The sequence below is a fragment of the Lampetra fluviatilis genome, chromosome 63 (assembly GCF_964198595.1).
Source record: "Lampetra fluviatilis chromosome 63, kcLamFluv1.1, whole genome shotgun sequence".
Classification (NCBI taxonomy): Eukaryota; Metazoa; Chordata; class Hyperoartia; order Petromyzontiformes; family Petromyzontidae; genus Lampetra; species Lampetra fluviatilis.
The window spans coordinates 5849020-5865597 of record NC_136337.1 but is presented as its reverse complement, the minus strand read 5'-3'; the positions used below and the strand labels follow the sequence as shown (position 1 = coordinate 5865597).

Here is a 16578-nt window from a genome sequence, read left to right as displayed (position 1 = left end):
TTTGAAGCTTGTTTCATATTTTTTTAGGGGGGGGGGCAGAGCTTTGTGACGTAATATTTGAGGGGGTCAAAAATCGTCCAAAATCGCGTTACGTCGTTTATGGAAGGCCCCATAGGCGCAGCTGTGTCGAATAACCCCGTTGCAAGGCACGGTCTAATGCAGATCACTCCGTGTGTCTCTGTGTCTGTGTGTTCCAACTCCGTGTGTGTCTTTGTCTTTGTGTTGGAACTCCGTGTGTCTCTGTGTCTGTGTGTTGCAACTCCACGTGGCTCTGTGTCTGTGTGTCTGTTGCAACTCCATGTGTGTCTGTGTGTTGCAAATCCATGTGTCTCTGTCTGTGTGTAGCGGGTAGCGCTACTGAACCCGGCAACCCGAGTTCGATTCCCACTCACGGCCACCAACACTGGGTGGGGTCGCGCCGTTGGTATGTCCACACTTCCCGGTTGAAGCCCTTCTTTGCCCCTCGCGTCGGTTCGTCATCCCCTAAAGTTGCCTTATCGGTGTCTGATGTGTCCGGCGTGCCGTTCCCCTTGCCTGTTCAACCTCCAAAGGCACCTGTTGTGCCTCCCACAGGCTCGGCGACCTTGAGCCAACCTGATGCAAGGGATCCTGCACCGGACGGGCCTCCACCAGCGGCGAGGGATGTCGATCCCACGGCTCTTCCAACCCTGCCGGGATTGCAGTCGGCGAGGGCCCCTATTCTCGCGAAGGATGGGTCGGCGTCCCGTACCAGATCCAAGTCCCTTCCCTTCCGTTGATTGCTACCCTTTTTATTGTTGTGTATTGTTCTTTATTCCGATTGTCCGTTACGGTGTTACTGTTGCTCGCATTGTTGTCTCGTCTTGATTTAGCCGGGACGGCTAGTCTTTTACACCGGGGGGGGGGGGGGGGTGTGATGAGAGCGTATGTGGGGTTTCGCTGCCCCAGCCCCTAAGCCAATCAGGTGACACAAAGCATCGGGGGCAGGGTCTAAGGGCGGAGCCGGGGGGAGTTAAGGGAGGGGTATTATCTGGAAGGTTCTTAAGGGGTGTGGCGATGGGCGGAGTCAGTGTGACGTGGAAGGGGGATATAAGGGGGAGCCGGAAGGGGCTCGGGGTCAGTTGGTGAGAGCTGGAAGCTGGGCCACGTCGGGAGTCTCCGGAAGCCATCGGCCACGTGGCAATGCGGAGACGGCTCCCAGCGCGCCATCTGCCAGCGGTGCGCGGGAGCGGTACGTCAGATCTGCGACGTGCCATGGAGTGATCGAAGAAATAAAGAGACGGAGACACATTCCTTTGTCTTTGACCCGTTTTTATTATACAAGTATATAACAATGTCGACTCACTACCAAGTTTATAACAATGTTGACTCACAACCAAGGGGCCGTCCATAAATGACGTCACGCGATTTTGGACGATTTTAGAACCCCCCCCCTCCATTCGTCACACGGCGTCACAAAAAGTCAGACCCCCCCCTCAAATATGATGTCACAAAACATGCTTCAAATCGCTTTAAACTAGGAGAAAACATTTATCAAAAAGTATATTTAATTAAGTAGAAGGTGTTGTCTATATTTATTTAAAGTTGCGCATTTTGACGTGATGTCACATTTCTCAACCACCCCCCTCCCCCTCAGGTGCGTGACGTCATTTATGGACGGCCCCCAAGTATATAAGAATGTTGACTCACTACCAAGTTTATAAAACTCGGGTTTGTCCGGGGGCGCCTGCGGGACTCCTCACATCCATTTACAGCCTTCGGCCAGGAAAGTCACAAAAATGTTTTCACATGAACGACGCATTCACGCAAGCACCCGATGCTCCGTTTTGAAGTTTTAAAATGAAACATCTTTGAATTGTATTACGCTTTGAATTAGATACTTTTTTATTTGTTCATTAAAAGCTTATATCATTTTATATCTGGAAGACTTCATTGAAAAGGACATTTTGTGTGAATTTTATCTCGTCGTTAAGTAGATGGCCTTGCTGGGGGTTCGGTTCGATGCGGACTTTCACCTGTTTGGGATTGCGGGATCGAGATAAGGCGACATAGAGTTGCTGGCCGTGCGAGAAGACCGCCCGCCGTCTGCAGATCGATTCCAACGTAATCGAACGTCTGTCCCTGCGCCTCCGTCTTTCATGCAGGGGGCGCGTAGGTTTGCAGCGCCCCCTGCATGAAAACGACGGGAAGTGCAGCGTTCATCATATTCATCACAGATAAAGTTGGGCATATATTATTAAAATAAAATACCCGGGTTCAGTTACTGACTCTGGGTACCTATCTGTGTGGAGTCTGCGTGTTCTCACCCCTCCCTTTAAAATTCAGGGGTGGGGAACCTTTTTTCTACTAAGGGCCAATTGGATATTTATAACATCATTCGCGGGCCATACAAAATAAAATTTACGTTGCTAAGCAAAAAGCTCCTAGATTTATTGAATTTCGAGTCGTGCGGTTGCCTTGGCAGGGCCAGACCAAATTATTTCGTGGGCCTTATACGGCCCGCAGGCCGGACGTTCCCCACCCCTGATGGGGGATGCAGATCTTCTCTCTATTCCCAAGTCGAGGCTTCTGTCTATGGGTGACCCAGATTTGTCCCCGTGTAGCCCCCCCCAGGCTATTGTGGAACCCTCTTCCACGAGACATCAGGGATATCTCTCTAGAGTCTGTGGACATTTAAAAAATGCATCTTAAAACCTAGTTATCCGCTTAAGCTTACTAAACGTTTAGTTTATTTAATAAATTATATTTCAAAATGTATGTATAATATTATTTTTATGCTGAGTGTCTGCTGCTGCTGTATCCTGTACAGCCCTTTGGAATCCTTGATGTAAAAAGTGAAATATATGCGAGTCTATCAGTGAGTGTGTCTACGTGTTAGTCAGTCTATAAGTCAATCTGTCTATATGAGTCTATAAGTCAGTGTGTCTGTGTGAGTCAGTGTGTCTATGTGAGTCAGTGTGTCTATGTGAGTGTGTGTGTCTATGAGTCAGTGTGTCTGTGTGAGTCAGTGTGTCTATGTGAGTGAGTGTGTCTATGTGAGTCAGTGTGACTATGTGAGTCAGTGTGTCTATGTGAGTCAGTGTATCTATGTGAGTGTGTCTGTGTGAGTCAGTGTGTCTATGTGAGTCAGTGAGTCGATTCGTGTAGAGTACAAGTCAGTGTCTTCTATGCGAGCTAAGCGAGTATTGCATAAGTTCGTGCCGAGCCATGCTCACCAAAAAGTGTCCCCCGCAGTGCGGACAGAAGGAGCGGTTGACAGCATCCAGAGTAAACCAAAACAACAACAACCAAACAAACAACAACAAACAACAACCAAACAACAACAGCAGCGCGAGTACAGCCGACGGCCGCTGCCGCCATCTCCTTCTGACGCGGTAGAAAATTGCCCGCGGGCATTTGCCCGGTTTTGAAACGACGGTGGTCGCCGCAATACGATATCGCCGTGATGCGATATCTCGTTAGAGTGATATACTGGTGCCACAATTATGGCACCAGGGCCAGAATGCTGTTGGATTACGGCAGGCAGAGAGCATTTAATCCTGACGAGTCTCTCCCTCGCCTGGCTCAGGGTGGTTTGATTCATAAATGTGCCATCGAAGAGATTGAGGTGGCACTCTCCATGGGTAATGCTGTTGGGCACTTGCGCGTCCATCGCCAGGCTCGATGGATTCCCCATAAAGAAGTGGTTGAGTTCCCTTCTCTGCATGCACTCAAGGACGAAGTCCATCAGCTGGTACAGGCACACGTCCAGGCCCTCCGGCGTGTTCGGCATCTGCGCGAGCAGGTGGAGGGAGGCCGTCTTCAGGTGGTACGAGTAGATTCCACTCGCGAACTGAGACGTCTTCTCCAGCCGAGTGTCGTGCTCCCGCAGGTACTTGAGGATCTTAAGGGCCTTCAGGTGGCAGGAGGAGCTTGGAAACCGGCTGAGGATGGTTTTCTCGAAGACCGAGAACGACAGCCTCCAGAGATCTGGGTCTGGGGATGTCTTCAAGGGTTTGGCCACCACGAAGAGGTCTCTGTCAATGGTGATCGCTGGGACCAGGTCCACGCAGATATCAACACCGGGGCTAATATTTAAAATGAGCGTACGGGCTGGATAGTTGCCTACAAACTTTGTAAAAAATTTAGACTTGTTTTCTTTGACTGCTCTGTCTGCTAATGACTGGAACCACTGATATATTTTTGATGGTATCAGGTATCCATTGCTGGTAAAGTCATTTACAAATGAGTGAAAGGGACTTGATGATTTCCAACTTGTAATTACAGCTTGCAGTGTAAATCGTGAATGTCGCTCAGCTTTGATTTTACGATAGCCACTGTAATGTGAGGTCATGGGGATAAACTTGAATTCCGGGTGAGAGAGAACGATCATAAAATCCAGCTCCATATCCCCATTCACTTTGAGTCCTTCGTACGAGCTGCCGGTCCGAACAATGTCATATTGAATCAAGGGATCTATGTTTTCCCGCTGATTGCTTCTCATCCCCGCCAGGAGTGTATGAACCTCGCGTTCGGCAGTTTTGATGTGCGAAGCGAGCAGCGGAGGTGGAAATTCAACCTCTTTGCTGTAGAACCGTTCGAGTTCAATGCTGGACGCCATCGTTGGAGTTTACTGCAAACACAAGGAACGTCATAATCACAGCGGACTTTTACCTTTCGTGACGTTTACTGCCACGAAGCATTTCATATCATCGTGCTTGTTTACCTAGGGGAAAAAGACTCACGACATGATTTCAGGAGGATCCTGCTATTTTCTTTTACAATAAGGTGTGTAATCTTAATTGAGTAATCTGCAGGCAATTTTGTTTTGGCATTAGGATGCTGAAACAATACGTAGAACCAAAAAAATGTTTAAAAAAAAAAATATATTTTTTTGTTCTACGTGACTTTACCGAAAGACCCATTGAATATGAATTCCTGCAGCCACGAAAGCTTGAAGTCAATACCAGGTACATTGCATGTGGCCTTTTTTGTTTGTTTTCGCCGTGGGAGGAAACCGGAAAACTCGGAGCAAACCCATCAGCTCGACACACCGATTGCAAGGCATCATCAAGTCCGCATTGACCACGCTTGCTCGTGGCAAAAACATGCAATCAAACATGCTCTAATAATAACCAACGCATTGTCTTTGAAACTGAATGGCCTACACCAGAAGCAGCCTTCTTCATGGCCTTTGTCTCACCACCAGCGTGAGACCAGAGAACAACGTCAAAGGGCGGAAACTCCAAGGCCAATGCAAATATCAAAGCACTAATAGCTGGGGTTGAGCAGTGATAGGCAGTTACACAAACCCCACGACTGTAAAACCAATGAGCGTCATATATGAGGCATTGCATCTCATCCTCGCACGTTTTAGTTGCACATTTTAGGCAGCATCTGTTGTTGGAAAGACGGAATGGACCCCATTGTAGTAATGTGGAATGTCCACTGGCGCTTGTTCAACAACGGACACCGCCCTAAACCACACGCACCCACTGCAGAGCATGGCAGGTCTGCCCCTGGTCAATGGATGAACTTGTCCTTACCGTATTCTTAGGTTTTTTCGGTAAAGTCACGTAGGTAAAACATCAAAATTAATGAAATTAAAATAAAATAAAAACAAAATTCACGACGTTTCGGAGGCAACACAAGTCTCCGTCATCAGGTGGGACCGTCACAGCCAGATTAGCTGCATCAAGTGACGCCTCCGAAACGTCGTGATTTTTTTTATGTTTTACCTACGTGACTTTACCGAAAAAACCCAAGAATATGATTCCTTGCAGTCACGAAAGCTTAAAATCTAGAATTGTCCTTACCGATTCACTTTACAAGCAGCCACCACAGCAAGAAACAATTGCTGTGGTTGTCCCAACTGATGACGGACGCTTGTGTTGCGCCCGAAACCTCGTGATTTAATTTATTTTCTATTTTTTACCTACCAAAGAGTATGGATCCCTGCAGTAACGAAAACTTCAAATCGAGATTTAACCTTACCTAACCTTACCTGTACACCAGTCACGTGGTCAATGGCGACTCGGTTGAAAATTGCTGTGTGTGACATAAGTGCTGTTGCATTTTACAGATTACCATAAATAATGTGTTTGACCTCGATTTGGAGCACCTGCCCACGTCCTTCATTTCGAGTGTGCAACACATAGCAAGAGACATCCACTGCTGGATATTCTGTCGGTGACTGGGAAGAAACTCACCTTGTGTCGCCGAGCCTCAAACCACGATGAAGCTGTGACCCCCCCAGGACATCGCTGCTTTATACCTAACCCAGTCCTGCGTCACCTTACGGGGTCACTTCCAGGCAACGGCCGTCAGTAACTTTTGCTCGTAAATTGGTTACTGACGTGAAGAACGCGACGCGCCCAATGGGAGAAAGCCACGAGTTGTGTGCACAGCGATGGGGGTGACATTCACGTTCAGTGTTTGCGTGGTGAAGTCATAGGCGCAGCTGTGCCGACAAACCCCGTTGCACGCACGGTCAAATGCAGGTCACTCCGTGTGTCTCTATGTCTGTGTGTTGTTGCAACTTCGTGTGTCTCTGTGTCTGTGTGTTGCAACTCCGTGTGTCTGTGTGTTGCAAATCCTTTTGTCTCTGTGTTGCAAATCCTTGTGTTTCTGTGTGTTACAACTCCGTGTGTTTCTATGTTTGTGTGTAGCGGTTAGCGCTACACTGCGCTACTGAACCCGGCAACCCGAGTTCGATTCCCGCTCACGGCCACCAACACCAGTGACGATTATTTGAACCGGTCCTGGGGCTTCCCCTAGGTCGACTCAGCCTCAAATGAGTAACCTGGTGCGGTGTGTAATAATCGCCACTGGGGAGACAAAGGCGGTCGGGCGTAGTGCTAGCCACCGATCCGTTCGGGCCTTCATAGCTGCTCGCTAACAGCACTTGCCCCGACAGTCTGTTACAGTCTGTTACAGTCTACACGGGGTGTTCTGCCTCACGGCAGGCGTTGTGCTCCGTGGGAGGAGTGTAGGTGTGTGAACACAGGAATTTCCTGTTTTGAGGTTGAGTTTGGCCACGTGACCAGGAAGTTCCGATTTGACAGTCTTTCAGCCACGAGGCTAGAGGCAGCCATGACACAGAATTCAAGATGGCGACACAAATCGCGTCCCAGTGAAGACAGCTGTAATCGTCCATTGTGGGACTTTAAGAAGTTTGTTTATGTTCTTATAATACTTGGAAAACTGTTATGTTAGAATGGCCGTTATAATGCTGTAAATACCTTTATAATGCTGTTAAATTGTTATCATAAATATGAGGCCTAGTTAACAACGAAGCCTGCAACTTGCCTTATTGTGAATGTTACTTGTAATCGAATTCGTCGAGTCAAACTTGTACCCAAGTAACTATATTGCGATCTTGAGAGCAAGGATGACAAAATGTCTCATCCACAGTTAAGTGTTATATGTAGTGCGGTACATTTGGGGTGCAGTGTGATGAATAAACGACATGCTTTTATGTAACACAGCAGCGTATGCTCTTGTATAGCTATTCAGTGGTAATGTAGGTGCCTAGTATATCCAGGATCTATTGTTGAGAAACATGTTATCTAAGATAATGTTATGATGCTGTGGTGTTCATTCATTGTGTTAGTGTTTCCGGGTATTAACAGATGCTGTACCTGTGCTGTTTTCTTACCAGTTTTACCTCGTTCAATTCAATAAATGACGTTTGGAGTCGGATGTTCACCCTGGATCTGAGGGTTTATTGGATGCGAGGTTAACTACTCAGCTAGCGGTGCAACGCAGCGCACAGCGAGGCCGAGACACGGGGGATCTTTGTCTTTGTGTTGCAAATCCACATCTTTCACCTCAATACTCCTCCCCATGATAATGTGCCCATACACTCCCGTGGTGGCCTTCGGCAAGTAAAGTCACGATTTTTTTTCTCACACGAACGACGCATTCACACAAAAAAATGAAACATCTTTGAATTGTATTATGTTTTGAATTAGATATTTTTTTATTTATTCATTAAAAGCTTATATCATTTTACATCTGGAAGACTTCATTAAAAAGGACATTTCGTGTGAATTTTCTCTCGTCCTTAAGTAGATGGCCTTGCTGGTGGATCGGTTCGATGCGGACTTTCACCTGTTTGGGATTGCGAGATCGAGATAAGGCGACATAGAGCTTCTGGCCGTGCGAGAAGACCGCCGTCTGCAGATCAATTCCAACGTAATCGAACGTCTGTCCCTGCGCCTCCGTCGTTCATGCAGGGGGAGCGCGTAGGTTTGCAGCGCCCCCTGCATGAAAACGACAGGAAGTGCAGCGTTCATCATATTCATCGCAGATAAAGTTGGCGTTTATATTATTCAAATAAAATACCCGGCTTCAGTTCCCGACTCGGGGTGCCTATCTGCGTGGAGTCTTCGTGTTCTCACCCCTCCCTTTAAAATTCAGGGGTGGGGATCCTTTTTTCTGCCAATGGCCATTTGGATATTTATAACATCATTCGCGGGCCATGCAAAATAAATTTACCTTGCTATGAAAAGAGCTCCTAGATTTATTGAATTTCGAGTCGTACGGTTGCCTTGGCAGGGCCAGACCAAATGATTTTGCGGGCCTTTTACGGCCCGTGGGCCGGACGTTCCCCCCTCCAGGTTATGCAGCTTTCAGGTATAGGTTAAAAACTCACACAACGTAACCTGGTGTTGTTTGTCCAATTCCCTGAAAATAACTCAGTTGGGAATCGCACGCAGCAGGAACATCGCCTACCTTCTGCAACAAAAACCGTGGTAGTTCGCTTGCTGGGTAAACAGGCAACACACTCCATAATAGTTGTTTTGGGGTTATTTCGCGTAAATATACGTGTCGTTAAACCCGCCACCACCCGACGCAGCCAAATGGTAAGGTTCGTCACGTGAACAGAACGTTCCAATTCGTTACTAGTACAGCACACCGACATTTTCAATCAATCTACAATCATTGTAACTGTTGTGGCTTTGCTCTCCTACACTCCGGTGTGCTGTACGAGCAACGAATTGGCACGATGACGACTTTCTAACAGTTGGTGCTGCTGCTGCTGCCCTGTGTCACTACCGCCACCACTGTCACTCGCTAAAGCTGATAAAAAAAAACTGTCTCCGATCAACCATGGGACAACAACGCCGCCTTGTCTTCCCTTGCCCTCGATATACGGAACACATACGTTCCTGAAGAAGCTGTCCGCAAAGCGACATTCTCTGTACAGAGCCCTGTTTTCCCATTGACTTCTATGATCGAATTGGAGATGCGACCCAACGGAGAAAATGTCAGGCCCCAAGATGTAATAAAATAAATGTACACTTAAGCATGCTGCAAACCGTTTTTTTTAAGCATATGCATATATATCACGTAAAATTGAAAGTTTTTTTTATGATGAAATTAATATTCTTAAAATAAGTTGCGAAAAAAAAAGACTCAAGAGAAATTACTGTGATCGCCGAGTAAATTTAACACACCGTACCAAAGTCGCGTTACAAGCGAATTAACATACACTGGATTCATGTCAGTACAACCGGGCAGACGTGACGCTTAATTTGAGAATGGATGGATCTCGTTCTGGAGACCCCTTGGCATTGTACCAATCTAAAGGTCTCCTCGTATCTAATCGCTCACACATTCCGTTTGTGATGATCGGCCGCAGCGAGGATTATAATACTAATCGGTGCGTAGTTTAAACGCTCGTACACAAACGTGACAATTGAATTTGGCTTCATCGGGTGGTTAAAACTTTTCGACGACGCAACATTCGGGCGAAATGATCACGCGGTCTTCACCCTACAATTGTGAATTTAAACATTGGCCGTGAAAAAGCCTCAAACGTGTTTCATTGTAAGCGGTGTAGGAGCTCTTAAAAAATATTACAGCTATAAGCACCAGGGCCAGAATGCTGTTGGATTACGGCAGGCAGAGAGCGTTTAATCCTGACGAGTCTCTCCCTCGCCTGGCTCAGGGTACTCTCATTCATGAATTCACCACCGAAGAGATTGAGATGGCGCTCTCTGTGGGTAATGCTGCTGGGCACTTGCGCATACCTCGCCAGGCTCGATGGATTTCCCCAAAAAAAGTGGTTGAGTACCCCTCTCTGCATGCACTCAAGGAGGAAGTCCATCAGCTGGTGCAGGCACTCGTGCAGGCCCTCCGGCGTATCCGGCGGCTGCACTGGACACGTGAGCAGGTGGAGGGAGGCCGTCTTCAGGTGGTACGAGCAGATTCCACTCGCGAACTGAGACGTCTCCTCCAGCCGAGTGTCGTGCTCCCGCAGGTACTTGAGGATCTTCAGGGCCTTCAGGTTGCAGGAGGAGCTTGGAAGACGGCTGAGGATGTTTTTCTCGAAGACGGAAAACGACAGCCTCCAGAGATCTGGGTCTGAGGATGTCTTCAAGGGTTTGGCCACCACGAAGAGACGTTTGCCAATGTAGATCGCTGGGACCAGGTCCACGCAGATTTCAACATCGGGCGAAATATTTAAAATCAGCGTACGGGCTGGCAAATTGCCTACAAACTTTGTAACAAATTTAGACTTGTTTTTGTTCACTGCTCTGTCTGCTAATGACTGAAACCACTGATATATTTTTGATGGTATCAGGTATCCATTGCTGGTAAAGTCCTTTTCAAATGAGTGAGAGGGACTTGATGATCCCCACCTTCTTGCAGCATGGAATTGAAATTCTGGTTGTTGCTGCTCAGCTTCTATTTTACAATAGCCATTGTAATCTGAGGTGATGGGGGAAAACTTGAATTCCGAGTGAGAGAGAACGATCATAAAATCTAGCTCCATATCCCCCTTCACTTTAAGTCCTTCGTACGAGCTGCCGGTTCGAACGATGTCATGTTCAATCAAGGGATCTATGTTTGGCCGAAGAATGCTTCTCATCCCCGCCAGAAGTGTTCGAACCTCGCGTTCGGCAGTGTCGATGTGGGAAGCGAGCAGCCAAGGTGGAAACTCAACCTCTTCGTTGTAGAACCGATCGAGTTCAGTGCTGGACGCCATCGTTGGAGTTCACTGCAAATGTGGCACAATAGGAATGGACCACGCTTTTAATTACTTCCTCGTGCAGCAATGGAGTAAAGTGTGCTGTGCAGTACATCAAAGCACGTGTGTCCACCAGCATGCACTACTGCGTCGGGCCTGTAGGTGACTGGCAGGGTTATTGAGTAACCTGATCTTACACAAGTCACGTGGTTAATAGTGACTCGGTTGGAAACTGCTGTGTGTGATACACGTGCTGTTGCATTTTACAGATTACCACAATAAATGTTTGCCCTCGATTTGGAGCACCTGCCCACGTCCTTAATTTCGAGTGTGCAACATATTTTGGCGAGCCAGGCAGGAGAGTTTTCCAGAGTTCACTGATGGGGATCAACTCTTACAACGAGACAGACCAAGCAATTATATTGGCACCATATTTAAAGACCGTCGTGTAAGGATCTGAACAGTCTTCACATCCTGTCACTGCAACAGCTGCAGGACAAGGCCAGTGCTGTTTGGAATCAGCTGTAGAGAGCCCATCTCATGTAAATATGCATATATTTTAAGTGTATCCATGATGATGAGACTGGTGAAGATAAAAGCAGACAGGCTGTAATTCGTATGACAGAAAGAGTAATCGATCAAGTTGAAGACCAAGAGGAAGATGATGAGGCCTGTGCATATGTTCGAAACCTACTGTCTTTCATTGAGACAATACAGCAGAAAGACAGACAGCAAGGAAACAGGTCAAACACTGGCACCATCAAAACTATCTGAATATATGGATGAGCAAATATACCAGTCACGTGGTTAATGGCAACTCGGTTGGAAACTGCTGTGTGTGATACACGTGCTGTTGCATTTTATAGATTACCACAATAAATGTGTTTGCCCTCGATTTGGAGCGCCTGTGCACGTCCTTAATATTGAGTGTGCAACAAAAACACACGGTAAAATCACAGCGGACTTTTACCTGTCGTGATTTTTACTGCCACGAAGCATTTCATAGCATCGTGCTTGTCTACCCAGGGAAAAGCCTCACAACATTATTTCAGAAGGGTCATGACATTTTTTTCCAGTAGAGTGTGAAGTTGCTGCGGTGTGTCATCTTAATTGAGTAATCTGCAGGTAATTGTTTGGCATTGGGATGCTTAAACAATACCAGGTAAATTGCACGAGGCCTTTTTTGTTTTCGCCGTGGGAGGAAACCGCAAAACTTGGAGCAAACCCACCAGCTAGACACACCGATTGCAAGGCATCATCAAGTCCGCATTAACCCCACGTGCTCGTGGCAAAAACATGCAAACAAACATGCTCTGATAACAACCGATGCATTGTCTTTGAAACTGAATGGCCTACGCCTTCTTTATGGCCCTGTCTCACCACCAGCATTAGACCAGAGAACAACGCCAACGGGCGTAAACTCCACGGCCAATGCAAATATCAAAGCACGAATAGCTGGGGTTGAGCAGTGATAAGCGGTTACACAAACCCCACGACTGTATAACCAATGAGCGTCATATCTGAGGCATTGCATCTCATCCTCGCACGTTGTAGTTGCTCATTATAGGCAGAATCTGTTATTGGAAAGATGGAATGGACCCCATCCCAGAAATGTGGAATGTCCATTGGCGCTTGTTCAACAACGAACACCGCCCTAAACCACATGCACCCATTGTAGAGCATGGCAGGTCTACCTCTGGTCAATGGATGAACTTGTCCTTACCGATTCACATCACAAGCGACCACCGTTGTTGTGACCACAACAACGGTGCAGCAATGGAGTAAAGTGTGGTTTTGTGAAGGTCCTTATGTGCTGTGCAGTACATCAATGCACGTGTGCACACCAGCATGCGACACTGAGTCGGGCCTGCAGGTGGCTGGCAGGGTTATCAAGTAACCTGACCTGTACACCAGTCACATGGTTAACGGCGACTCGGTTGAAAATTGCTGTGTGTGACATACGTGCCGTTGCATTATACAGGTAAAGGACCCGAATGATGTTAATGATAGTTATATAAATGTTATACTCTTTAAACTTGGCTTTGATCTGGTAGTGTGTGATATGTTCAATCGGAGGGAGTTTAGCACTGTACATTGTAAAGAGTGACGTACTGTAATTAATACTGGCAATTCTCTAACCCTAATACTGATTATTCTATAACTATGCCCATGCACTCAGTGTATGACTACTTGCAATGCTATTACAAATAGAATATATACAGTAGTAAGTTGTACAATGGTGACAAGTGCAGTACACATATAGTACAGATAATGTGTGCTAGATACCAAGACAGTGGATGGTATAAATAGACATACAGCTTAGGATTAAAGTAATATTCGAATAGTAAAGTGTAAAGGTTATGATTAAAGACAAAGATGGTTGATCAGTAGTGGAATTGGGTTTAAATGAAACTTATTGAGTAACCTTACCTACTCTTTGGTTCTTTCGGTAAAGTCACGTAGGTATACAATATAAGATAAATTAAATCACGACGTCTCGGGCGCAACACAAGCGTCCGTCATCAGGAGGGACAACCACAGCAAGAAACAACTGCTGTGGTTGTCCCAACTGATGACGGACGCTTGTGTTGCGCCCAAAAGCTCGTGATTTAATTTATTATATTTTTTTTACCTACGTGACTTTACCAAAAGAACAAAAGAGTATGGATCCCTGCAGTCACTAAAACTTCAAATCTAGATTTAACCTTGCCTAACCTTACCTGTACACCAGTCACGTAGTTAAATGGCGACTCGGTTGAAAAATGCTGTGTGTGACATAAGTGCTGTTGCATTTTACAGATTACCATAAATAAATGTGTCTGACCTCGATTTGGAGCACCTGCCCACGTCTTTCATTTCGAGTGTGCAACACATAGCAAGAGACATCCACTGCTGGATATTCTGTCGGTGACGGGGAAGCAACTCACCTTGGGTCGCCGAACCTCAAATCACGATGAAGCTGTGACCCCCCAGGACATCGTTGCTTTATACCCCGACCAAATCGTCCTGCGTCACCTGATGGGGTCACTTCCAGGCAACGGCCGTCAGTAACTTTTGCTCGTGAATTGGTCTCTGACGTGAAGAACGCGACGCGACCAATGGGAGAAAGCCACGAGTTGTGTGCACAGCGATGGGGGTGACGATTAACCCCGTTGCAAGGCACGGTCTTATGCAGGTCACTCCGTGTGTCTCTGTGTCTGTGTGTTGTTGCAACTCCGTGTGTCTCTGTGTTGCAAATCCTTGTGTTTCTGTGTGTTACAACTCCGTGTGTTTCTATGTTTGTGTGTAGCGGTTAGCGCTACACTGCGCTACTGAACCCGGCAACCCGAGTTCGATTCCCGCTCACGGCCACCAACACCAGTGACGATTATTTGAACCGGTCCTGGGGCTTCCCCTAGGTCGACTCAGCCTCAAATGAGTAACCTGGTGCGGTGTGTAATAATCGCCACTGGGGAGACAAAGGCGGTCGGGCGTAGTGCTAGCCACCCATCCGTTCCGGCCTTCATAGCTGCTCGCTAACAGCACTTGCCCCGACAGTCTGTTACAGTCTGTTACAGTCTACACGGGGTGTTCTGCCTCACGGCAGGCGTTGTGCTCCGTGGGAGGAGTGTAGGTGTGTGAACACAGGAATTTCCTGTTTTGAGGTTGAGTTTGTTCACGTGACCAGGAAGTTCCGATTTGACAGACTTTCAGCCACGAGGCTGGAGGCAGCCATTACACAGAATTCAAGATGGCGGCACAAATCACGTCCCAGTGAAGACAGCTGTAATCGTCCATTGTGAGACTTTAAGAAGCATTGTCTGTAAGTTTGTTTATGTTCTTATAATACTGGGAAAGCTGTTATAATATTAGAATGACCGTTATAATGCTGTAAATGCCTTTAAAATGCGTTTAAATTGTTATGATAAATACGAGGCCTAGTTAACAACGAAGCCTGCAACTTTCCTTATTGTGAATGTTACTTGTAATCGAATAAGTCGAGTCAAATTTGTACCCAAGTAACTATATTGCGATCTTGAGAGCAAGGATGACAAAATGTCTCATCCACAGTTAAGTGTTATATGTAGTGCGGTACATTTGGGGTGCAGTGTGATGAATAAACGACATGCCTTTATGCAACACAGCAGTTTATGCTCTTGTATAGCTATTCAGTGGTAATGTAGGTGCCTGGTCTATCCAGGATCTATTGTTGAGAAACATGTTATCTAAGACAATGGTATGATGATGTGGTGTTCATTCATTGTGTTGGTGTTTCCTGGTATTAACAGATGATGTATCTGTGCTGTTTTCTTACCAGTTTTACCTCGTTCAATTCAATAAATGACGTTTGGAGTGGGATGTTCACCCTGGATCTGAGGGTTTATTGGATGCGTGGTTAACTACTGAGCTAGCGGTGCAACGCAGCGCACAGCGAGGCCGAGACACAGGGGATCTTTGTCTCTGTGTTGCAAATCCACTTCTTTCACCTCAATACTCCTCTCCATGATGCTGTGCCCGTACACTCCCGTGGTGGCCTTCGGCAAGGAAAGTCACGATTTTTTTTTCACATGAACGACGCATTCACGCAAGTACCCGATGCTCCGTTTTGAAGTTTTAAAATGAAACATCTTTGAATTTAATTATATTTTGAATTAGATACTTATTTATTTATTCAGTAAAAGCTTATATCATTTTACATCTGGAAGAGTTAATTGAAAAGGACATTTTGTGTGGATTTGATCTCGTTGTTAAGTAGATGGCCTTGCAAGGGGTTCGGTTCGATGCGGACTTTCACCTGGTTGGGATTGCAGGATTGAGAGAAGACCGCCGTCTGCAGATCGATTCTAACATAATCGAACGTCTGTCCCTGCGCCTCCGTCGTTCATGCAGGGGGAGCGCGTAGGTTTGCAGCGCCCCCTGCATGAAAACGACAGGAAGTGCAGCGTTCATCATATTCATCACAGATAAAGTTGGCGTTTATATTATTAAAATAAAATACCAGGGTTCAGTTACTGACTCTGGGTACCTCTCTGCGTGGAGTCTGCGTGTTCTCACCCCTCCCTTTTTAATTCAGGGGTGGGGAACCTTTTTTCTGCCAAGGGCCATTGGATATTTATAACATCATTCGCGGGCCATGCAAAATAAATTTACCTTGCTATGAAAAGAGCTCCTAGATTTATTGAATTTCGAGTCGTACGGTTGCCTTGGCAGGGCCAGACCAAATGATTTTGCGGGCCTTTTACGGCCCGTGGGCCGGACGTTCCCCCCTCCAGGTTATGCAGCTTTCAGGTATAGGTTAAAACTCACACAACGTAACCTGGTGTTGATTGTCCAATTCCCTGCAAATGACTCAGTTGGGAATCACACGCAGCAGGAACATTGCCTACCTTCTGCAAAAAAAACCGTGGCCCAATTGCTTTCCTGGGAAAACAAGATACACCAATAATAATAATTCTGTAATAGTGACATGCTGAGTGGGGGTTACATAACTTAGTGAATGAGGAAATGGGTGAGTGGATGACTGGGTGAGTTAGTGAATGAGGAACTGGGTGAGTGGATGACTGGGTGAGTTGGTGAGTGGGTGAGTTAGCGAATGAGAAAATGGGCGAGTGGATGACTGGGTGAGTTCACGAGGGAAGAGTTATTGGATGGCTGCTGGTTGG

General features: G+C 46.6%; 2 protein-coding genes across 2 annotated transcripts; both read right to left on the bottom strand.

Annotated features, from left to right (window-relative positions):
• Positions 1 to 1096: 1096 nt before the first annotated feature.
• LOC144951659 (inositol 1,4,5-trisphosphate receptor-interacting protein-like) lies at positions 1097 to 4579 on the bottom strand. Its single transcript, XM_078881952.1, has 2 exons — positions 3472 to 4579; positions 1097 to 1188 (listed from the first exon to the last, which is right to left on the bottom strand). The coding sequence occupies exons 1-2, from the start codon at positions 4577 to 4579 to the stop codon at positions 1097 to 1099; spliced, it is 1200 nt and encodes a 399-aa protein (XP_078738078.1).
• Positions 4580 to 9811: 5232 nt separating this feature from the next.
• LOC144951699 (inositol 1,4,5-trisphosphate receptor-interacting protein-like) lies at positions 9812 to 10954 on the bottom strand. Its single transcript, XM_078882004.1, has one exon. The coding sequence runs from the start codon at positions 10952 to 10954 to the stop codon at positions 9812 to 9814; it is 1143 nt and encodes a 380-aa protein (XP_078738130.1).
• Positions 10955 to 16578: the final 5624 nt, after the last annotated feature.